Source organism: Gracilinanus agilis, chromosome 4 (genome assembly GCF_016433145.1).
Source record: "Gracilinanus agilis isolate LMUSP501 chromosome 4, AgileGrace, whole genome shotgun sequence".
Classification (NCBI taxonomy): domain Eukaryota; kingdom Metazoa; phylum Chordata; class Mammalia; order Didelphimorphia; family Didelphidae; genus Gracilinanus; species Gracilinanus agilis.
The window spans coordinates 458,828,328-458,852,469 of NC_058133.1; the positions used below are offsets into that span (position 1 = coordinate 458,828,328).

The 24,142-nt window shown below is 47.9% G+C and overlaps 2 protein-coding genes across 2 annotated transcripts in view; both read left to right on the plus strand.

The window, feature by feature from the left end:
- Positions 1–1,718: 1,718 nt before the first annotated feature.
- SYPL2 (synaptophysin like 2) lies at positions 1,719–19,445 on the plus strand. Its single transcript, XM_044675936.1, has 6 exons — positions 1,719–1,959; positions 2,369–2,443; positions 13,709–13,833; positions 16,245–16,446; positions 17,117–17,308; positions 18,812–19,445. The coding sequence occupies exons 1-6, from the start codon at positions 1,906–1,908 to the stop codon at positions 18,956–18,958; spliced, it is 795 nt and encodes a 264-aa protein (XP_044531871.1). The 5' UTR covers positions 1,719–1,905; the 3' UTR covers positions 18,959–19,445.
- A 4,441-nt stretch (positions 19,446–23,886) lies between these two features.
- The window catches only part of ATXN7L2 (ataxin 7 like 2), a 13,992-nt gene continuing 13,736 nt past the window's right edge, over positions 23,887–24,142 (plus strand). Inside the window, exon 1 of the mRNA XM_044675937.1 lies at positions 23,887–24,028. Within this exon, the coding sequence (XP_044531872.1) occupies positions 23,902–24,028 (127 nt within the window). The 5' untranslated portion in view covers positions 23,887–23,901. The remainder of the gene's footprint in view (positions 24,029–24,142) is intronic.

Genomic DNA, 24,142 nt, shown 5'->3' on the forward strand with positions numbered 1-24,142 from the left:
GGCTGGGATGGATTCTCCCTTATCTGGTCTCAGCACTTTATACTTCTCGTATGCACTTTCTATATTCTAATTTATATCTTCTTTAATTGTATATATGTCTTATTCCCCCATTAGACTGTTATATCCTTGAGAGCAGTGGTCTTATTTGACTTTATCTTTCTCAATACCTAGTGTTATAGTATGTATTTTTAAAACAATATCTTATTTTCCCTCAATTACATGTAAAAACAATTTTTAACATTCGTTAAAATTTTATTTTTCAAATTCTCTGCAATCTTTCCATTCTCCCTGAGATGGTACACTATCTGTTACAGACTTCCCACGTATATTTATATAAAACATTTTTCCATTAGTCATTTTGTAGAAGAGATCTCAAAACAAAAAAGAAAGAAAGAGAGAAAGGAAGAAAGGAAATAAGGAAGGAAGAGAGAGAGAGAGAGAGAGAGAGAGAGAGAGAGAGAGACTGAGAGAGCATGCTTTGATTTGCATTCAGACTCCATCAGTTTTTTCTCTGGAAGGTGAATGATATTTTTCATCATGAGTCTTTGAGATTGTCTTGGATCAGAGTATTGCTGAGAATAACATCATTTAATTTTACAATATTGCTGTTACTTGTACACTGTTCTCTTGGTTCTGCTCACTTCACTTTGCAACAATAGTATCCTATTACAATCATATACCATGCTTTGTTCAGCCATTCCCCAGCTGATAGACTTCCTCTCAGTTTTATGAGGTATTTTTTTATAGTAGGTCCTTAATAAATGTTGAATAAGTGAAAGAATGAATTAAATATTATGTAATCATGGAAAAGGAATTCTTCCCCCCGCCCCCCCCCCAGTTTATGACATAAGGTCTACGTGTATCTGAGTGAGTGGGTGTCTCAGGGGTTAAGGCTTCCAAACAACAACAAAACAATTAACAATCTAAAAATTTCAGTCATGGGGTTTAAAGCTCAGGTAAGAAGCAATCTGGTCTAGAGTCGAGACCACTGGGCTTCTAGGGAAGAGACCTTTTACTGCTTGCTAACTAGATGACCACGGCCAAATAACTTTTATTCTTCATGTATAAACTAGATTGTGAGCTCCTGACTGGCCTCTTTTGGTGTTCCCAGTGTTTAGCACATAGTAGGAGCTTATTAAAGGTTTATCGATTGATTGATACATTTGTATCAATCAAACGCCTGCCCTGTAGACGCTGATACACTATCTAAATACGTAGCGTTGTTTTCCAGGGTTAGGTCTTAGAAACGAGGCGCCTCGAGATCTTTTACCTGGCTCTTACATTACTACTAAAGCCGAAGCGAGCGTAGAGAAATCCAGTTATCAGAGAAGTGGGTAGAGACAAGACTGAAACTCCTAAGTCTAGATGCTTGGAGACAGAGCTCCTAGCGCTCGATTCGGAGAATGGGGACTAAGGTGAGGACAGAGTTTCCCGGGGAGCTGCGGCCAGGGAATGCGGCCAACCGAGCGGCGGAGCAGACCACTCTCTCCTCGTTCCCTTTAAGGAGCGGAGCAAGCGGAGATAGCGAGAGGGAGGGGATGTGAGGAGCGGGGAGGAGACGAGAGGGAGGGGACAGGGAGTGGGCACGCCACGTGACTCCCATGCCAAGTTTCCCTGCAAGTTTGACAGAAGTTTGAATCGGGCTCGAGGGCTTTTTGCAGGCGGCGGGGCAACGGCAGCCGAAGGGCTCGCTCTAGCAGCAGCTGCAGCAGTAGCAGCAGCGCCCCCAGTTCCCCAGCCGGGCAAGCCTGGATCCCGGCCCGCCGACGCGTGGTCACGGTCCAAGACTGCCTGCAAGCTGCCCCGCCAGCCTTCAGCCCCCAACTCAGCCCAAGCCCCAGCCTCAGCTCCAGCCGCTTGTCCGGGAGGCAGCCGAGCAGAGCCACCAGCTCCCACTCCGGCAGCATGTCCACGACGGAGACCTCCGGCCGGTCTGGAGACAAGGACCCCCGGCAGCAGGTACAGCTCCATTCTGGGATCCCGTGGTCTGCCTTTACCCCACTCTCTCGGCACCCCCCGACTTTGCTCCTGCCCTTGTCTCTGCCCTGCAGCTGTTTCTCTACCCCTCGACTCCACTCTGATCTCTCTGTTCCGTCTCTTCTGGTATTTCAAGTCCTCTCTGCGTATCTTTCTGTTTTCTTTACGTGCCTCCAGCCGCCTTGGTCCCTCTCCTTGTGCAGTTTGCCTTTCTCTGGGTGGTTTTTATTTTTTCCCTTTTCGGTCAGTGTCACTCTGGCTATCCCAGCTCCTCTTTCCCCCGGTCTCGTCTCTCCTCCCTCTGGCCACTGTGTCCTGCACCCTCCTTCACACCCCACTCCAAACCTTCCCCATTGCCCTGATGGCGCCCCCGGGGTCCCTGTCTCCCTAGGTGGACCGTCTCCTTTCCGGGCTTCGATGGAGGCGCCTGGAGGAGCCCCTGGGCTTCATCAAAGTTCTCCAGTGGGTGAGTGAGTTCTCTAACTCCGTGTCTATTTCGGGAGCCTGGGCTGTGACGCTGCCCCGAAGTAATGCAGTCGGTACTGGGGGTGAGCCATGCTGGCCAGGGATTGGGGGTGGGGGTGCTGTCATTGGCAGTGAGGGGGGTTGCGGAGGGCGGTGGGTGGTGACAGGTGTGTGTGTGGGAATGGGGGAAGGGCAGGAGCGGGCTTGGGGGCTGCTTCCTAAGGACTCGGTTGCAGGACTGCAAAGGAGTAAGGCATTCGGAGTCCGGGAGTCAGTCCTTCTATGTGCAAGGATCCCCAGCCCAGGCCGCTCACATTTCACTCGGGCGAGAGGACCCGGGTGTAACCTTTCCAGAGCTCTGATCCTGCACATACCGCGCCCCAGCTCAGAGCCCCTGGAGAGGGGTGGGAGAGAGGGAGGGACAGGGAGCAGCCAGCTCTGGACGGAGGGCGCTGAGGGCAGATTCGAGGAGGGGGCCTGTCTTGGAAAAAACTCTTGGGCTCTAGGACCTTTCTGTCTGGGGCAGAGTCACTAGAGGGAATCAATCATCTGGAGGGTTTGAAATAGGGGAAAGATTCTGTCCTGGCCCTTTGGAATGAAAGAGAGCAAATGAATGGAGAGATGGAAGGAAAGGACTCATCTGCCTGAAAAGAGTTCTTTAAGTTTTAAAATGGGAAAAGGGAAAAAAAAAAAAAGCAGGCAAAATGAGCCTCAGCACAGAGTGTTAGTCTGGGTTGGGGGGCACCTGTTTTAGTGGACAGAGTGCTCAAGAGGCCAGGGGGCTTAGAGGTGAGCCATCTATCCTCTTTAGCCTTTGTCTTCTCAGCTGTAAAAGGGGAGAAGGGGGTGAGTACTGAATTGGATGGTCCCTAAGGTGTCTTCCAGCTCCAACATTCTAGGATTCTAAGTCAATTCAGTTCTGCCATTGGACTCACTGGGTAACCTTGAGCAAGTCGCTTCCTGTATTTGAGTGGTAGTTTCTACATCAGAAACAAAGGGTGGGGGTGGGGGGAGAGATGAGGGGATTTAGAATAAATTCTTCCAGCCTCCTCCTCTCACTTTCGGTATGAGTCATAGAGAGATACTGCCCTCCCTAAAGTTCTTGTCCTCTTCGGTGTCAATTAGGCCTTCCAATATTTCATCCAGCTCTGCTCTTTCAAATCTTAAGGACTTCGGGGGCCACTCGATGAACTGACTCAGAAGGAATTTGTTAGATATTCCATGTACCCAGTGATAGATGTTAATGAGTAAAAAAAAATTAATTTGGTGTTAGGATTCCAGTAGAAATAAGCACCTAATGCATAGGGTTCCAGTATAAGTAAGTAGCTAACCTCTAATCAGGGAGTGGGTTGCCTGGAGAAAAAAAGGAGGTCATGGTGTTTAAAATTCTTAGAGTTCATGGGAGGCAAATGCTCCAGCAGAGACATCATGAAGCCACTCATGGGTCAGATGAGGATCACCAAGCTTGGAATTCAGAAGGCTGGCAGTGTGGGTCAGGAGGGGTTATCCTCAGATGTCCAAGATCCTGACTAGGGCCTCAGGCTATACCTCTCCCTTCCTCCTTTCCCCAGAGTTCTCACACCAGGGACCAGGAGCCATTAATGTGACATCCCCATGTTTCAAGAGTAGTTTAAATGAGGACTTTAGGGACCAGGTAGACTCAAGACAACCTCCTAGACCTGGTCCTGCTACCCTGATCTGTCCCACAGGGCCACCTAACCCTCCCCCGCCCTTTTTTTTTAATCCTTAGAGTAACAACTCTATGACAGAATGTGGAGGGCTAGGCAAATGGAGTTAAATGACTTACTCAGGGTCACACAGCTAGGAAGTATCTGAGGCCAGATGTGAATCCAAGTTCTCCTGACTCCAGGCCTGGCTCTGTGTCTTCTGAGCCACCTAGCTGCCCCAGGGTCATCTACTGGTACACTCCAGAAGTGCATAAGAGAATGGTGTTAATGCTGTCTCTGACTGACAGAGCAGAGCCATTTTGAGAAACCCAGGGTGAGTACAACCTAAAATCCAAGTGCAGAGTATTATCACTAAAGCATAGAAACTTAGCTAAGGGAAATTTGAGATGGACTGTCAAAGGAGGGAGAGAAACCCTGAGATTATTAGACCATAGGATTATCTCCCTTCCAGAGATTCCAAAAGGCTTTTCTCAGTTTTCTCCTTTACTGCCTTCTCTCCTAATCCTGAATCTAACCTCCCCATCCCAGATTTAATTGGGTTTTTAATTTATTTTTTAAAATATATTTTATTTTATCAATTACATGTAAATAACCATTTTCCACATGAAGTTTTCTGAAGTTATAAGAGCCAAATTGTTTCCCTCCCTCTTCCCAGAGACAGCAAGCATTTGATCTGGGTTATGCATGTATTTAATCCTGCAAAACATACTTCCAGAATGGTCACTGTTGTAAGAGAAATACTCATATAAAACCAAAACTCCCAAATAAAGTGAAAAATCCCATGCTTTGATCTGCATTCTGACTCCCAAAGCTCTTTCTCTGGAGGTGGGTGGTGTTCTTTTTCATAAGTCCCTGAATCCTTAAAAAAAAAAAAATTAACTGAGAGAGAGATTTATTTCCCCATCAGAAAAGCAGATAGTTGTGATCCTAGCTTACAGGTAAGGCAGAAATAGTCAAGCACTGCTCAGAAATGTCAGTGAGGGAGACACTAACAAGAGTTAGGGGCATCTGAAATGAAGTCTTGAATAAGGCAACACTAGCAGAAATGACCCAGCCCTAGCCCCACCAGGGCTTTTATGATTGTTGACCTCTGAGATAGGGGTTATGGGAAACAGAGTCCTTCCTTTGCCATTTGGGCAAACTTCTGGGCTCTGAATGCAGCCTCCTTTCCCAGGGTCTGTTTCATGGCTAGACATAGTTTGCATATTCTTCCAGGGTTCTGATGGCCCCCAGAGTTCAGGGGGAGCTTGAGTCCCCCCAGACCTGAGCCCTTCTTTGCTGACGAGTTACTACAAAAATATGCAGGAACCAACCACACTGGTGTAAGGTGAAAGAGATTTCTGTGTGAAGGAAGACCATAAATTGTCATTTGGGCTTAGTAACCATTTCCTTTTTGAAAGAATTAAATGCTCTTTATTGGTGGGGGTGGAGAGAGAGAAAACAAAACAAACCAGAAAGTTATTGGAATGGTAATTGAACGAAATCCAAAGTTCTGCTATCAAGATAAAGCCGGAGAGGAAAGGAATAGATCTCTCCATCCCCAGGCTCCTAGCTTAAAAGGTGTGAGATAGGAATGACCAAAAGGTGAGGAGAGCCGGGTTTCTGCAGAGAACTGCCCCCTACTTCTCTGAAGCTAGCACAGCTACCATCTGGGAACAGCACCTCCTGCCCTTCCCCCAGTTCTCTCAGCAGCCGGACACTGCCCAACATCCTTTTGCTGTTTGTTGAGTCTGTGCTGGTCTAGAGAAATAATGTGGGCATAAAACATCATTCCTGCCGACGCTGGTTTCTTCATAAAACCCCAAGCCTTTCCAATAGACGCTGGTCGTGTTACTCAACTGCCACTCCTAAATACTCACTATTTAGGACGGAATGGGATGGAATCCCATTGTGCCATTCAGACATGACTCACCCTTGCTAACCCAGTCAATGATTTCTGTTATCCTGAGCATGATCTACACAAGGTCAATAGCTCACTCGGGTGCCCCAGAGTTACTTGTATAAATCTACTGTCTTTACAATTAAAAAAATTTACTTAATTTCGAAACCCCTACCTTCTGTCCTAGTATCAGTTCTAAGGAAGAAGTTAAGTGACTTGCTCAGGGTCATACTGTGAGAATTATCTGAGGTCAAATTTGAATTTAGGACCTCTTGACTATAAGCCTAGTGCTCTGCCTGCTGTGCTACCTAGGTGCCCCCAAAATAAGTTACTTTAAAGATAGGTGTCACAGTGGATAGATCTCAAGTCCTGGAGTCAGGCAGACCTGAGTTCAAATAGAACCTCAAATAATGATTAACTGTGTGATCGTGGGAGAATCACTTACCCTCGGTTTGCCTCTATTTTCCCAACTGTAAAATGGGGATAATAATAATAATAGTCCAGGGTTATTATAAGGATAAAATGAGATAAATATTTGCAAAACGCTTTGCAAACTTCAAAAATGATATATAATTGGGGGCAGCTGGGTAGCTCAGTGGATTGAGAACCAGGCCTAGAGACGGGAGGTCCTAGGTTCAAATCTGACCTCAGAAACTTCCAAGCTGTGTGACCCTGGGCAAGTCACTTGACCCCCATTGCCTAGCCCTTACTGCTCTTCTGCCTTGGAGCCAATACACAGTATTGATTCTAAGATGGAAGGTAAGGGTTTAAAAAATGATATATAATTGCTAAAAAACTATGGAAAATATATTCTAAAAGAAGGGAGGGAGATAATATGGATCATATAACTTTAGAAAACTTGTGTGGAAATTTATGAAAATAAAAAATCAAATAAAATATGCTAAATATAAAAGGCTAAATAAAATGCTATATAAAGGCTGCCTATTATTAATAACTATTATATATGTCTTAGAGGAGTTTCTGTAAGTGGAAACATGGCTGCTCCATAGAATTGCACTGGTTGTGAAGGCATTCACATCTACCATGACTTGGAGGGAAATGGTATATTGAACCTCTCTGCCTGGATGTCCCATTATGCAGCTCAAATTCAGCCCTTTCACAAAATGAACTCATTAACTTTCTCCCAAATCTATCCCTCCTCCTAATTTCCTAATTTCTTTTTTTTTTAACCCTTACTTAATGTCTTAGTAATGAATCTAAAACAGATGGGCAAGGGCTAGGAAAACAGGGTTAAGTGACTTGCTCAGGGTCATTTTTTCATAATTTCCCAATTTCTGCTGAGGGAATCACTGTCCTTCCAGTTACCCAATTCTGAAACCTACTAGTCATTCTCAGTTCCAGACTGTCCCTTACCCCTGCCCCCATAGCCAATCAGCTGCCAAGTCTTGCTGATCCCATCTCCAGAGTATCTCTCTAATCTACCCCTTCTCTCTATTTATATCACAACTACTCTAGTTCAGGCCCTCATTGCCCCTTGCCTAGACTATTGCACCTCTGCATATAGTGCCTTCCTTTTCAGAAACATCCTCTATCCAAGCTGCCAAATTGATATTCCTCAAGTACCAGTTGGACTCCACTATTCTTCTCAAGAAGCCTCATTGGCTCCCCAGTCCCTCTAAGATAAAATGCAAACTGCTCTTCTGGCATTTAGAATCCTTCCCGATCTGACTTTAGCCTATTTCTCTGGGCCAATTACATATTCTTCCCCCTCATGTACCCTGCACTCCAGTCCCAATGGTCTACTTGCAACCCCCCCACACATATGTTATTCCATCTCTGGCTCCCACACCATTTCATAGGTTGTTTCCCATCCTGAAAATGTTCTCAGCTCACCTTCATTTCTTGAAATCCCCAGTTCCCTTCCAGACTCAGGATTGGCACCATCAGGGGCCATTCCTAATCCCTCTGGTTATTTGTGTCCCCTCCTATGATTGTTCTGTGTTTGCTTTGAATATATATTTAGTACTTTCCTACAGAAACACGTCATATCCCCCCAGAAAGCTTCTAGCACAATGCCTGGCGTAGTATAACACCTAACAAACGCCCGTTGATTGATTTAGGTTGGTAAAGGTCATCTCCCTGACATATTTCACCAACATGTCTTTTCCCACCATGTCTGTGTCACCTAGCACCTAGGCATCATTATCACAAATAGCCTTATTTACAGGTTCATCTTGAACAAATCAACACCATCAAAATAACAGGATAAAGAATGGATTGGAACTGTTGTGGAGGAAGAGTTTAGTGGGAGGATACTTAACTTCCTGCTATCCTGGACTGAAAGCAGGTGATTCCTCCCTCAGGATGGATATCACTTTAGTGCAAAGAACACGTATTAGAGCATCAATGGAACCTTTCATCCTCACAACTGAGGACCAGTCACTCTTCTTTTTCTTTTTGTTTTTAACCCTTACCGTTTCTGTCTTAGAATCTATATTGAGTATTGACTCCAAGCCAGAAGAGCAGTAAAGGCTAGGCAATGGGGGCTAAGTGATTTGCCCAGAATCACACAGGTAGGAAGTATCTCAGGTCAGATTTGAACCCAAGACCTCCCATCTTCAGGTCTGGCTCTCTATCCACTGAGCCACCTATCTTCCCCCAAATCTCTTTTTAAATGAAATGGGAGGATAGGAGTAGGGAGGGAAGGAAGCCAGCATTTATTAAACAGTATGTCCCGGGTACTCTGTATATTATCAATAATATCTCATTTCATCCTCACCTCTGGGGGCAGCTAAATGGTTCAGTGGATGGAGAGCTAGGCCTAGTGATAGGAGGTCTTGGGTTCAAATCTGGTCTCAGATACTTCCTAGCTTTTTGACCCTGGGAAAGTCACTTAATCCCTATTGCCTAGCCCTTGCTGCTCTTCTGCCTAAGAACCAATACCCAGTATTAATTCTAAGATGGAAGGTAAAGGTTTTTTGAAGAGAAAAGAAAAAGAAAGAAAGAAAAAATTATCCTCACCTCACCCCTGTGAGATAGAAGCTATTATAACCCTCATTTTGTAGTTGAGGAAACTGAGGCAGATAGCAGATAAGTGATTTTCCTAGGGTCACCCAGCTATGAAGCATCTTAGGCTAAGATTTGAATTCAAGTATTCCTGACTCCAGGTCCAGCATTAAATCCACTAAACACTTAACTGTTCTTCTCCATTTTTATATTCTCTCTTGTCAATGAATTTACAGGAAAAGAGAGCTGTATCTGTGTGTGTTACTAAAAGTCCCCTAGATCTGTGAAGAGAGCTTTGGAGGTTCTCCTAGGCTGGGAAGGTAACCAGAAAGCTAGGAAATGTTGCCTCTTCCTAGGGCTTCTTAACTGACCTCCAGTTCCTGCAGTCCCTGACTAGCTCTGCTCCTTTCAGGATATCTGTGTAACCATTTTAAAAATGCATTATTCCAGGGTCCCAGTTTCACTTCTGCCTTCTAGAACCTCATGGATGAACCTCCCTCTCTCACTCAGTGAGAGAAAGAAGCACGTGGCACCAGATTCTCCCCAAGGCCTACAATCTTCTCTGATAAAGTAACCATATTGTAGCATATGAATGAGGAATAGGATATTTAGATTTAAAATTTTAAAATACTGATGAATAGTGAGTTTCAATGAGATTCTTATGTGGATTACAGCGAGGTAGGACAGTGGATGGAGCACTAAGCCTGAAGTCGGGAAGAAATGAGTTCAAATCCAGCCTTAGACATTTATTAGCTGTGTGACCCTGGGTAAACTATTTAATCTTTCTTTATCTTGGTTTCTCATCTGTAAAATGGGGATAATAATAGCATTTATATCCCAGGGTTGTAATGAGGTTCAAATCACTTAGTATAGTGACTGAGATATAATAAGTGCTCTATAAATATTAGCTATTATTGTTATTATTAATTTTCAAAAAATCAGAATAGAATCTACTTAATCCCATATTTCTATTCTGCATACTTTAATTTAGAAGGCACTTCAGATGTGTAGGACCTCAAAAGTATCATTACATATATCAGTTATCATACCATAGATATCCTGAGTGCTGATTCATAGAGAATTCAGGTTAGAAGATTGTTAGATATGAGTACTTACAGCAACAAGTTGGGTACAGTCACTTCCTCAGGCCTTTAGGCAACTAGTTACTGTCCCTTATAGAATAGAATTTAAGCTGTATCCGGTTCTAAGTACCACAAACTAAAATAAGGAGAATACAAAGAGTCAGAAAGTTACAGGGAGGGTGAAAGGGTTAAAGAAATCCTGTGGGGGAAAGGCTAAAGGAGTCAGGAGTTATTGGACTTCAAAAGGAGAACAATTATGGGAAACAGATGGAGAAGTCATAGAAGAACCAGAAGGGTCCTTAGAGATCATTTAGTCCAAACTTCTCACTTTATAGATGAAGAAACTAGGTCCAGCCTTCTAGGTCACTAATATATGAGGGATTGCTCTAGAGAAGGGATCCTTTTTGTATCTGTGTCATGGATCTCTTTGACTTTTGGGTAAACCCTATGGCCTCCTTCTCAGAATAATGATTTTAAAGATATAAAGTGGGGGCAGCTAGGCGGCACAATGGAAAGAGAGCCAAGCCTGCAGTTGGGAGGACCTGGATTCAAATCTGGCTTCAGATACTAGCTCTGTGACCCTGTTTGCCTAGGCTTTGTCCTTCTGTCCTAGAGTTGCTACTAGGCCAGAAGGTAAGGGTTTAAAAATAAAGGTATAAAGTGAAACACATAGGATCACAAAGAAAACCAATTATATTGAAATAAAGATGTATTTTTTTCCGTCCAAGTTCACGGAGCCCTTGAAATCTATTCATGAATGCTGGTGAGGGGGAGTCTGAACCCCAGATTAAGAAACTCTGTATTAGGGAATGGTGGGAAGTCTCATCAAGAACAAGAGGGAATGAGGTTCAGTTTATACTTTCAAGATTTCTCATAGACATATTGGGAAACCAGAAATATAATTTTATTGGTGTCACTTGGGAACTTGGCAATTTCTCTGTAACTTAGTGCAGCTAGCTAGATGCTGGGGCACTGAGAGGTTAAATAACCTGCACAAGTAAGCTGGTGTGAGTCAGAGGCAGGCAGGGTATAAACTCGAGTATCCTTCACTCCTCTCTGTTTCCTCTCTCCATTGCACCCCATAATGGAAGGTAGGATTTTTAGGCAGTGAAGACTGTTAGCTGTTGGAATGGGTAATGGAAGGAGGTTGTGCTTTCTCCCATAAAGAAGGGGCTTCTCAAATCAGTTCCATCCTCGGCTGGCTAGAACGTTCCTGCTCTAACCAGGAAAATGGGCTGAATGGCTTATGGAGACTGATACCTACCTTAAGGACTCAGTCCCTTCAGCGTTGGCCAAGTTTTCCCTCTGTAAGTGGGTGTAACGGAACAGAACAACGCCAGAGGGCACTGTGGGGCCTTTACCTGATGTAAAGCTAAGAAAAAAGCTTTTAGAATGATCATCCTAGAACTACAGAATGTCAGAACTGGAAGGAACCTTAGAGGTGGCTTAGTCTAGGCCCAAAGGGAGGAACAGATTTCCCAAAGCCAAGGTGCAGACTCGGATTTCTGACTTCTAATCTCGATTTTTTTTTCTATTATGTCAATGCTCTCCAACCTATGTTCTATAAAACCAAGAAAAGCCGGGAATAGGAAAGTCCGGGTGGAGGGGGTTTCAGTGGAAGTGACATGCTCACCCCTAAATTATTAGCTTGGAAAATATAAAAATACTTAACATCTCTTGTCGTGTTTTGCTTCAAAAATAGGTTGAATTTTCTCTCTTTTGTTCCGACGTTTCCCAGACACTTTGCCTTTAATCCTGGGTAGCGTTCCATTGGTCCAGATGCCTGGTGGCCCAGATTTTATAGGCTCCATCGATATATTTCAAACGTTGTAAGCAAATGAGTTTGGGAACTGTATAACCCTGTCATTAAGTCTGTGTTTTAGGCACTTTAGCAGAGGAATTAAATGATTTTTTAGCCCAGCAGGTGGTAACAATTTAAAACACCTGGGAACAGAAAAACCAGTAGAGGAAGGTACAGACCATGAATAACAAACAGTGAAAAGCTATGTAGGTTGATAAAAATAAATGCTTATATTGTATACAAGCCAAGAGTAAGTATACTCAAGTGTAGGCTTAAGAGGAAAATTGATAAGGACTAATTAGTACCAACTGCTGGCCCCCTTCTCTAACTAGACTCTGTTACTCAAGAATCCTTCTCCCAGGCAGGAAATGTAAGTGTCAGAAAGAGGAAGCCTATTGGGAATGTGCATTCCACTGAACCTCCCTACCATCACAGCTCCAAAAAGGGGAGCAAAGGGTTGAGGGGGGCTAAGCCAATGCAAGAGGTGGGGAAAAGTTATTCTGCTGCTTCAATGGGCTTTTGCTTAGGAGATGATAGTAGGTCAACAGGCTTGATGGGAAGAGTTCTGAAATGCAGTGTAGTGGTTCCCAAACTTTTTTGGCCTACTGTCCCCTTTCCAGAAAAAATATTACTTAGCCCCCTGGAAATTAGATTTTTTAAAATTTTAATAGCAATTAATAGGGAAGATAAATGCACCTGTGGCCATCACGGCTCCTCTGGATCGCTGCAGCATCCACCAGGGGGTGGTAGTGCCCACTTTGGCAATCACTGCAGTAGAGGAACTCCAATGAGGAAAAAGCAGAGGCTGAGAAATCAAGGGGAAGGCATGTTTCTGGGGCTATAAGCCAGATACTATAAGGCTAAGGCTGTCCCTGGAAGGACCTATGTCAGGAGGCTGGAAAGGAGAATTATAAAAGCTGGGATCACACTTCCAATTCTGTGTTTGACTTTACTTAGCCCCTGCCTCACTTCACACTTGAAGCCCACTCTGGTCTCCCTCCATTCCACCATACTGATTTTGTTCAACGGTACCATACTGGGCAGGTAGGTGGCAGGCCATCAGGAGGAGTGAAGAGTTAACAGTAAGACTCAATGTTTGTTTCAAGAAATAAATAGGAAATATTCCCTTTCTTGGTTACCACAGCAGGAAAGGCTGCTGAGGGTCACCTCTTGAGTTAGAAATACAAATCTAGAGGCTCACTTGGTTCTCTTGGGTCTTTAACCTCTCACCCAAAGCTAGAGGATTCTGTGTAATACTCTGATTTGGAGAAGTTTTGTGGCTGAGCCAGTGATTTGAGGAAGATGTCATTGGTTCTCTTCCTGAACAGAGAATGCTGGGTTGTTCTGGGTTTTCTTTTTTGGAGAGGGGTGGGTTTTCTTTGAAACCACCCCTGCCAAACACTATTCCATTCTAACCTTATTTATTTGGCAGGTTTGTTTTATTTGTAAAATTTGTCAAGTACCCACCATAAGTAGACTGTGTTAACTTATTGAGAGTTGGAAGAGAAAATAGAACCCTGTCCTTGAGAAACTTCCATCCTAAGAGATGACTTCTCCCTTCTCTATACCACATCTATGTTCAGATGTTCTCAGGGATCGCAGAACTGAACGAACTAGAAGGAACCTAGTCTAACAAATGAGGAAACAGGCCTCTAAAAGTGAAGTGATTTGCTCAAATGCGCATTGGGAATAAGTGGCAGAGACAGAATTGGAACCCAGGTCCTCCAACTCCAAATCTTTTCACTGTGTTCCACTGAGTGTTCCCTTTGGTATCTTGTAAGGGTTTAGGGTTTGGTAGATGTGGTTCTACTGACTCTTAACACAGGGCTTTCTCTTTCCCTCTTACCAGCTCTTTGCTATTTTCGCCTTTGGGTGCTGTGGCTCCTACAGTGGGGAGACAGGGGCCACAGTACGATGCAACAATGAAGCCAAGGATGTGAGCTCCATCATTGTTTTGTTCGGCTATCCCTTCAGGTAAGCAGGTGGCTATTGCCACTAGGGTGGTCCCACTCAGGAGGCACCCTTCACTTTGTGATGGACTGATTTGAAAGGAGGTAGATATCACCGAGATTAGGAAGAGGAAGGGACCCGAGTGATCATTTAGTGCAAATATTCTTCACCTTTTGGTGTGTGTCCTGGACCTCTTTTTAGCAGCCTGGACTTCTCAGAACCATGTTATTATTATTATTATTATTATTATTATTTTATTTTTTAATCCTCACTTTCTGTCTTAGTAACAATTCTAATTCAAAAAGGCAAGAGCCAGGCAAACAGGGTTAAGTGGCTTGCTCAGGGTCACATAGCTAGGAAGTGTCAGAGGGCAAATTTGAACCCAGGACCTCTTGATTCTAGGCCTTGCATTCTCTCCACTCTGCCACTTACCTGCCCCTAAAAGCATGTTTTCAAATGCAGAAAATACAACCCAAAGGATTACAAAGGAAACAAATTATGCTGAAATGAAGTTATCAAAATATTTTAAAGATCGAATTCACAGACCACTTGAAATCTATCCCAGAGTGAATTTGGCTTTGGATTAGAACTTTGGGTTATATACCTCTTGCCAGCTGTGAAAGGGATATGGAACCACTTACAACTTCATGGTTTTCTTACTTGGCAGTAGCAGCTGGACACTCTGAAGCTATGGTGGATGAACACTCAGAACCAGGGAGGGTGAGATCCAGGAGCTTCACCTTCTCACTGACCCTTGCTCCTTTCTCAGGCTATGAAATGTTTGCTAGGAAAAGAAATGAATGGATTGATGAAAATAAGTGCCTTCTAGAATCGGAAAGGACCTCAGAGGCCATTTAGCTCAACCCCTTTCATTTTACAGATGAGGAAACTGAGGTGGGGAGACTTATTAAATAACCTGCCCAAAGTCTTACAGGTAGTAAGTGTCAGAGGAAGAAAAATGCCATTTGGGATCAAGTATGAATAGAAGGAGAGAAGCTAAAGGCATAGTGGATAGAGGGCCAGCCTGGGAATCAGGAAGACCTGAATTTAAGTCTTGTCTGGGATAAAGACTGGCTGGGTGACAATGATTGGGTGAATCATTTAATCTAGTGGTACTAAGAGTGCTAAGGCCATAAATTATAGATTAAGTACTGATCTAGGTCAGTTGAGTGAGTTTCAACATCCCCATATCAGTGAAATGATAGGTATGAACCACAAACAAACAAATGAGTAGATGGATGGATGGATGGATAGATGGATGGATGGATGGATGGATGGATATAAGAATGTATTGGTGGGGGAGCAGCTAGGTGTCTCAGTGGATAGAAAGTCAGACCTAGATACACAAGGTCCTGGGTTCAAATTTTGATTCAGACATTTCCAAGCTATGTGATCCTGGGCAAGTCAATTAACCCCAATTGCCCAGCCCTTTCTGCTCATTTGTCTTGGAATTGATACTTAATATTGATTCCAAGACAGAAGGCAAGGGTTTTAAAAAAAGAATGTATGGGTAGATGAACAAGCAGATGAATAAACACATAAATAAGAGGAGTAAGATGGGGGCAGACTTCTCCAAATCTCCACCTTACTGCTCTCTTGGAATGAAGACTTTTGTCAGCAACAAGATCACTACCATGCAGGAGACTGCTTCTTGCCAGGGAGATAGAGAAGCACACATATCATTGGGCTCTTTATCAGGGAGCTAAGGGGGAAGTGTAGAGAAGAAAGATATAGAAGATCCACAAGACAAAACTCAAACCCTTTCAGAATCCCCCCTATTTGCTCCCAAGCAAAGAGTACTTTCAATCTGATTAGACACTCTAGACAGTTCCTTTTCAGTCTGTTCCAGAAAGCCTCTCAGGAATATAATAAAGTCCAGGAACCTTGTAGTTGTAATTCTATGTCTAACTTAGTGAGGGGTTGCTACACTCTTTGGTTCTCAGTTTTCCTAGCTGCACAGTGGGGAGAATCAACTTGATCAGCTCTCTAAGTGGGCTGTCAGAAATAGCTATTGACAGTTGGAAGTGCTTTACCAACCGAAAGGCCCTTAGAAATAGTTCACGAGATCCCCCAGCCTCTCTGCTGGGTAGGATGGAGAGGGTTACAGAGAGGGTTCTGGAGAATGGGCACAGGGAGGATCTTTCACTTCCTAAGGTTTCATAGGTTGGACATTGGATACAAGAAGGTCCTACAGAATTGCTCTTCCTGAGGACCTTCTGGGACCTCCAGTAGAAAGAGTTTGTTGGGTTCATACACTGCCAACACTTTTTTTTAGAGAGAAAACGAATCTGTGAGCGTCCATTCTCTTGGTTCTCCACATCTCCGGCATGGTAGCAGGCAGCTAGCCAACACTGATGGAGTGCTTGCTGTGGGCCGGCCACTGTGCTCTCTGTTCTCCCTCTTGGCTCAGGGTCTTCTCCTCTCCCCCTGGGCAGGTTGAACCGGGTCCAGTACGAGATGCCCCTCTGTGATGATGAATCGGCCTCCAAGACCCTGAACCTCATGGGAGACTTTTCAGCCCCTGCTGAGTTCTTCGTGACCCTGGGCATCTTCTCCTTCTTCTATACCATGGCTGCTTTGGTTCTTTACCTGCGCTTTCACAACCTGTACACTGAGAACAAGCGTTTTCCTCTGGTGGTAAGCGGATGGGGTTGGGGGTTCGGGGGAGAGGAGCCAAGAAGAGGGTCCTATGTCTGCTGCGAGGGAAGGCCCAATCTGAAACCATTTTAGCCTTTTGCATTCCTCTGTGAAGCTGTCCCTTCCCCATCTTCTCCTCCCACTGCCTTCTCTCCTCTTCTTGCTCCAGAGAGGGGTGCCTCTGGGCTGTCATGCTCTCTCTCCCCCTCACCCCACTCTCTCTTGCCCCTCAGCTGCAGCAGAGTGCTCAGATGCTGCTGGGAGCAGAGGAGAGCCCAGGCGGAGGGAGGGGAGGGGGAGTAACCTAGGCAACCCCAGGGCTGAGCAGAGCTCCTGATAGTGAGCCACAGGACAGGACTTTGGGGTGGACCTGCCCAAGGGGCCCCTGGCAGAATGGGCTGACCAGCCTTGGAATCCCAGGGAGTGGGGAGGGGGTGGCGTCCCCAGGGAAGAAGCTACCTTTGGTGCAAACGCATGGCGTGCTCAGGAAGACTGGCCGGGCAGGGCTTTGGGGCTTAGTCTTGGAGTGAGGAGCGACAGGCTGTCTGGTTTTGCACCCCCCTCACCCCCCATGATCTAGCTGAGTCACAGAATGGAATGGAGGAGGTGGGAGAGCTGTGTCAGGAGAATTCCCTCTGAGCCGTATTCCCTGTCTCTCCACCCCCTTCAGGACTTCTGTGTGACTGTCTCCTTCACCTTCTTCTGGCTGGTGGCAGCGGCGGCATGGGGCAAGGGCCTGACCGACGTGAAGGGGGCCACTCGGCCTTCCAGTCTGATTGCCGCCATGTCCGTGTGCCACGGGGAAGAGGCTGTGTGCAGCCCGGGGGCCACCCCCTCCATGGGGCTCGCCAACATCTCTGTGGTAAGAGGGGAGCTGGCACTGGGGGAGACCATAGCAGTGATCCCTGGGCTCAGCCCAAGGAACGTGTGAAGGACTCCCAGCAAAGACTGGCTCTAGCTTCAGCCCTGGGCCAACCCCTCTCCCCTCCTAGCTCAATGCTGCATTTCCCTAGTAGTCAGGAAGGCTGCCTGGAGTGGCACCGAGTACAGAACTTAGGAACAGCACTCATGTGGAGAACCTCCTCCCAAATCCCTCACTTCTCTCTTCCTCCATGCAGGATCTCTGCTTGCACCTCCCACTCCTCTGGGTACATAGGTGTATGTGTATGCATAGCCATAAGCCAGAGAACACAGTCAAGCCGAGCTGGGAATAGGGAAGGGAGTCAGGAGGAGGGCTGGAAGAACAAGGCCAGGGTCAGAGAGAAATGGCAGGGAGGAGTGAAGTCTAGCAAGGGCTGCCCTGGGAAAGAGCTCTCATATCATCCTGTCTGCTTTGGGGCTGCCTAAAGGCTGCTGGAACCCTCTAGGCCTGGCTCTGGCCTGGGGCCTGGTTCTGGCCTGGGGCCTGGGCCTAGTCTGGGGCCTGAGCCTGGCCCTGGGCCTAGCTGAGGGGCTGAGGAAAAGTCATGGAAGGGAGGAAACTTCCCTGAATGTGCAGGCCACCAACTCTATGCTGGCCTGGTTCTGGCCTGGGGCCTGGGCCTAGTCTGGGCCTGAGCCTGGCCCTGGGCCTAGCTGAGGGGCTGAGGAAAAGTCATGGAAGGGAGGAAACTTCCCCGAATGTGCAGGCCACCAACTCTATGCTGGCCTGGTTGAACAGAACCAGTGACAGGCACAGGCCAGGCAAAACTCCTCCAAGTCCTGCACAAAGGCTTCTCTAATGCCCTCTTCATTGTCCTCTATCAACCAGGGAGCCAGATCTTCCCAGAGAGCCGCTGCCCACTGGACATATGCTATTGTATGTGTATCGAGTGTCTCTGACACTAGGGTACCATTTAGGCCGAGGGCCACAGCTCCACTGCCCTGGGACTCCTGGCCTCTGCCTTTCTTTGTCTCTGTCCTGCCTTCCCACCCATCTGTAGATAGCCCATGCCTGGGCATCTATGGGGCACCGTGGGCCCTGGGATCCTCTACTGCCTTCTCTGCCTCTGTCAATGCCCCGCCATATGCACACACATGCTTCTGGGACCCCACTTGGCTGAGCGCACACACAGGCACCTTTCCACATGTGTACACAAGGCATGCAGAGAGGTCCAGGCACTATGTGCCTGTACACATGCACCCCATGCCACACACGCATGTGCCAAGCTCTCTCTCCCTCCCTCTCTCTTCTTCTCTCTCCCTCCCTCTCTCTTTCATTCTCTATTCCTCCCTTCCCCCCTCCTCTTTCTCTCTCTCTCTCTTTCTTTCTTATTCTTTCTCTCCTCTCCTCTCCCCTCCCCTCCCCTCCCCTCCTCTCCTCTCCTCTCCTCTTCTCTCTCTGTCTGTCCCCTCTGCTGACTCACCCTTCCTGGTGTCATTGCAGCTCTTCGGCTTCTTCAACTTCTTCCTGTGGGCCGGGAACTGTTGGTTTGTGTTCAAGGAGACCCCGTGGTATGGGCAGGGCCAGGACCAGGACCAGGGGGCCAGCAAGGAGAGTGCAGCTGAGCAGGGTGCTGTGGAGAAGCAGTAGCTAGTCCTCGTGTCCACTCCTGCCACCTCCCGACGACAGCACTTCCTCCCCTGCTTCTTCAGCTTCCTTCCAGGACTTTTCCCCCTTCCTGTGCCTCCTCTCCTCACTGATTCCTTCTGGGCTGGGTGCTTGGGGACAAAGGGACAGTCCAGGGCTGACCCTCCCTCTGAGCCTCCCATCTCTCCTCTGTTCCCAGGCAGGGGCCCAGGCTGGGCAGGACCTCAGCGCTGTGGTTCCTGCCTCGTCCATGGGGTCTTGCTCATCTCCTAGCTGAGTCTGAGAGTCTATCCTGCTGAACAGAGGCAGGTGGGAGGCAGCAGCATTGAGGTCAGCTCCCTTTAGCATCCTCTAGGGATGGCTGGGCCCAGCTCCACTAATAAAGGGGAGGGGAGAGAAAAAGGTACTGGAGAGGCTCTGGATGGTGGGAAGGGCCCAGCAGTGATTTGTCTGCCTTTTACCGGCTGTTGTGGGTCAGACTCTGTGTATCCCTGATTATCTTCATTCAAACAAGGTTTCCCTGTTTCTTCATTCACTTCTAAAGTCTCTGCTTCCCAGGGGTCAAGGCTTTGGGCTATGCTGTCACCCAGGCAGGTCCCTGGGGCCTCTTACCCTTTCCTTCCCCTGGGATTTTAACCCAGATCAAGAGTGGCAAAAGCTTGGAAGGAGAGCTGGACATTTCCTTCTTGCCTAGACAGATAGAGACACAGGGTCCTGGGCACATAGAGTTCTGGCCTGGACAATCCTTTGTAGGTTAGGGGATCTGGTGGGGGGAAGGGAGAAGTCTGGCCTAGAAAATGGCCTGTTCTTTAGTGATTCCTGCTGAGGCCTAGATTCTGTGTGGCAGACGAATTGTAGCTTGGGCCTCCTCCTCCTCCTTAAGCAGCTCCAGTTCTGAGAAGTTGCTGGTTGGAGACAGCTTTTGCTGTTTCTGGGGGAGCCCCATCCCTGGGGGTGCTAGGAGGGCACTGAGCTGGGACAGACCTCATGGATATTCTCTCTCAACTCAGATGTCCTTTAGCAACTCCTCATTCAAGCCAAATGAACAGATATTCACTAAGTGCCTACTATGTGAAATGTCCTATGGTAGGTGAAACAAAAAACAAAACATCCTCCCTGTCTTCAGGGAGTTTTCAGTTTATGAGGGGTGGAACGAAACACATGTGGAGATAAATACAGTTTGAGGCAGAATGTGACTGAGGCAAAGGAGAGATTCAGGCCCAGCTTTATTCGAGGAGAGAGCAAACTCTCCTGGCTCCTAAAATCCTTGGGTTCCCTTCCAGTGTGTCTTTGTCTTCCAAACTTGGAGAGATGCTTGTGGCACCAATCAACAAGTATTTATGTATCAGTCCACAAACATTGTTTAAGCACTGACTGTGTGTCAGACAATGTCACTATAGAAGGCTCCCAGAGCTGCCTCATGGTGGGACTCTGAAGATCTAGTCTCCACTCCCCCATCCCCTTCTTCATCCAATATCAGAGTTCTGAGGCCCCTTGGTCTGAGCCTTTCTTCCATTCCTGGGATAAGACCAGGTTGGGGTTTGGGGGCAGTTCAGAAGGACCGAAGAAGGAACATACTCGAGTATATACTTTAGGTTTTATTCTTATACGTTGGATTGGCCTGTTTTTCTCTCACTGTGGTTTTTTTTTTTTTTTTTTTTTGGCCTATCTTATTCCTCCCTCTCCCATTTCTTTCATATTTTTTGGCCGTCCTGATCCCACCTTGTTCCCTCAACCTCCTCCAGCCCCATCCTCTTTCCTTCTGTCCAGTGCAGGCCGATGTTATTGGTGCTTCATCACTTCGGGACCTTATGTTCAGCCATGACCCAGTTACACATTTGCCTCTATTTTCTTCCCTTCCTAACACTTCTACTAACCCCTTTTGTTTTCCTAAGGCCCTGTGTAAATGGCTCTTAATCAGAATTTACTGGTTCACAGAGAGTCCCAGGCCGGGTGTGCATTATGATAATCTCCCCAATTTTCTTCTTTCCTCCCAATCCCATCCAAGGAATCTTTGGATTAGTTTTACTCTGTTAATTGTCCAGGGGCCTAGAATCAGGACTCCTGGGTTCTAACCCTGATGTTGTGTTCCTGGGCCAGTCATTTCCTTTCTCTTGAAGTTACCCCACTTATCAAAGTCCATTAGAGCCCTTTGTATAGGAAAAATTAGGGTCTCTGATGGGAACGGGTTTTTCTTGACTTGGGAAAGGGGCTCAGAGAGGGAAATAAAGAAGCTGGAAGAGAAGGTTGTCCCTACGCCCCATCCTGGTCCAAGCTGTCTTTCACTTAGGACACCTGTTGGATGACTGACTGGAGCTCCCAGGGCCTCTGACAAGAAATTTTCTTTCATTTTTCTTCAAGCTAGCCCCAAAGGGGGCTCTGTAAGCAGTGTCTACTGTGACTTTGTTTGCATCCTGTGTTATGTATTTATTTATTTGAAATGTGAGAGAGAAAATGTTCTAATGAGTTGAGCTGAATTCAGTACCTGACCCTTTACCAGGAAAGCAGGGTATGCCAAGTACTCCGAGCCTAGTTCTCCTTACTGTCTCTCCTTGCCCCTCACTACTGATGGGAGGCCACAAGGTATCGTGGGCTTTGGAGTCAGAAGACCTGAGTTTGAAAACTAACTCTGCCACTTGGTACATGAGGGACCTTGGAGAAAGTCCTGAACTTCCCTGCAAGCTTTAACTTTGTCATCTCTAAAATAAGAGGGTTGAACTAAAGGGTGTCCCAAAAGCTTTTTTCCTTCTATGAACTAGAGGTTTTTCTCCCTCTATGTCTAATATCTCATGAGTTCCTGGTGGTTACTTAAGGGGCTGATTTGATCTTAGCTAGAAGAGCTCTGATTTGGGCTTTTTGTGTGGCCTAACTCTTTCCCTAAAGCTATCTGAAGGGAAAGATCACCTCATTTTATTACCTCCAGGAGGGGGACAGGACTCACCCCACAAGACTACTGACCCTTGGAACCAAGGTTCCCTACTTGGCATACCCAGGATCGAGGAAGGCAATGGCAGTCTGTTCAAATGGCTGCTGCAGGAGGCCAAGCAGGCTGGACAGTAGGTCAGCTGGGTTCTTTGCCCTAGGATGGGTGCCCCACCTTGGACCTTTCCTGGAATATAGAGCCCCTTGTCCCTCTACTTCAAGGGGGTGATGTTGCATGTTGTTTACTGGTGCTTGTTACTACAGCTTTAAATAAACAGTGCTGTGAGAGTTTGCCATGAAGGAGCTGTGGCCCAGGACCTCCTTGGTCTTTGTGTATGTGTGTGTTGTTTTAAAACATTTCCTTCCTCAATTCCCCATGAAGGTTAGAGATTCTGGAGAGATGCAGGAATCACTAGGAAGCCACTTGGTTCTTCTCTTACTTGGAGGGTACAAGTCCCTTGAGGGAGGCTCTCAAAGCCCTGTCTTTTGAAGTGTCTTTCTAGAAGGCACTCCAGGGAAGAGGGCAGTCTCACTGCTGCTCCAAAGAGCAAGGTCTCCTCCCTTAATAGTGTGGCTAGGGGACCAAAGGACACTGAGTCTGGGGCCCATAACTATCTTGCCATTGTCTGTGTGACCTTGGTTCAGCCTGTCTCTGCCTATTTCCCCCTGCGGGCCCCAGCTGGGTCTCTTGGGAAGAGATGAAGAGGCAGATGGGCTTTGGAAGACCCTGGCCCCCACCTCCCAACTCATATGCAGTGGCTCCTGGAGACTCTGCTGGAAAGAATGACCCCTCTTCCAGAGGAAGGGGAGAAAGGAGACTTCTAGGACTAAGCCAAAGTGCTGGGGGGCCCTCTCGTGGAGGAGTAGGGGGTGGGGCTCTGGCGGGAAGGGTCAAGAGAGGAAATTTATCTCCCTTTTCAGATGGGGAAAGGGGTCAAAATTTTACCCTTTTAATGTGATGAGTGGGTGTGTGCTAGGGAGAGACTTTTCATCTCCTGAGAAGAAAGAGCAGGGTGATTAAGGTCCTTCCCAGGCCCGAGCAAGGGGGATGACAGCTCAGATGAGAAATCTCCCTATGCTGAGGCTCCAGCAGCAGCCCTTCCAGGGGAGAAAATATTCATTAGAAAAAGAAGCCAAAGTGATGGATGGAGTCAGGGCCCAGCTGGGGTTTGGGAAGAGGCTGGTATGAGGGGTATTGATCGTAGCCCCTAGGAGGAGGAGGAGTGGGGGGTGGGGTAGGCTGGGGGTGGGGGGCAGACAGCTCAGCGGAGATGCTGCAAACACCAGCTGCCTCAGGGCCACGCCAGGCTCCAGGGCTGGCTGGGGCTCGGAGGTAGCCTTCTGTCATCTTGACAGGTGATCTAGGCCAGCTCCCCCAATCCGGGCATCCCCTCCCATCCCCTCTGCCCGGCTCCAGGGAAGGGGTGTGGCTTCCAGCGGCCCCACGGAGGCTGCCACCAGCGGATGTGATCCTCCCGCCCCCAGCCCTACCCCGCCCCCTTCGGCGTCCTTCAGCCCATCCTCCCCGCAGCCTCCCCCTGCCCTCACGGCTGACCCCACCCACCCATCCCGCCGCCCGCCGGGAGGAGGCTCCGACACGGACGTGGAACCCGGGGGAGGGTCGGCCGGCTGCTGGGCCGAAGAGCCGTCACGATTGGGGCTATGTGGAGGGGAGGGAGGGCAGCGCTGGGGAGGGCGCGCGTGTGTGCAGGGAGACTGTGAGCCGGACCACGTTACTTGGAGGCCGGACGACTCCGGGCCGGGGGAGAACTCCGCCGCTAGCTGCCGCGCACGTCCCAGGGACCCTGCCTATGAGCAGCCTAAGCATCTTTCCCACCCCTGCCAGGACTACATTTCCCAGCAGGCTGAGCGGGTGGGCGGAGGCGAGAGACAGAGGGCCGCCGGCCTGTGCCACGCCTGCGCAGGGTGCGGGGCGGCCTGTGGGGGGCGTGCCCGCGGTGGGGCGGAGGGGAAGCCGGGGGGGCGCGCGGAGGCGCCGGGGCGGGCGCGCGTCCGTGGCGGTGATGGCGGTGCGTGAACGCGCGGCGGCAGCAATGGCCGCTCTGGAGCGGCGGGTGCCGAGTCTCGATGACTTCGCGGGACAGAGCTGGAGCTCGTGGGTGGAGCGGGCCGACCTGCCCGCGGCCGACGGTGAGTGAAGCCCCCCCCAGTGCCCCGGGGCCCTGGCGGATGCCTCCCCTCCCCCCCTCCCGGCCCCCGCCGGCTGAGGGGAGCCGCCGACGGGAGCCGCCGTCCGGCTCCCCG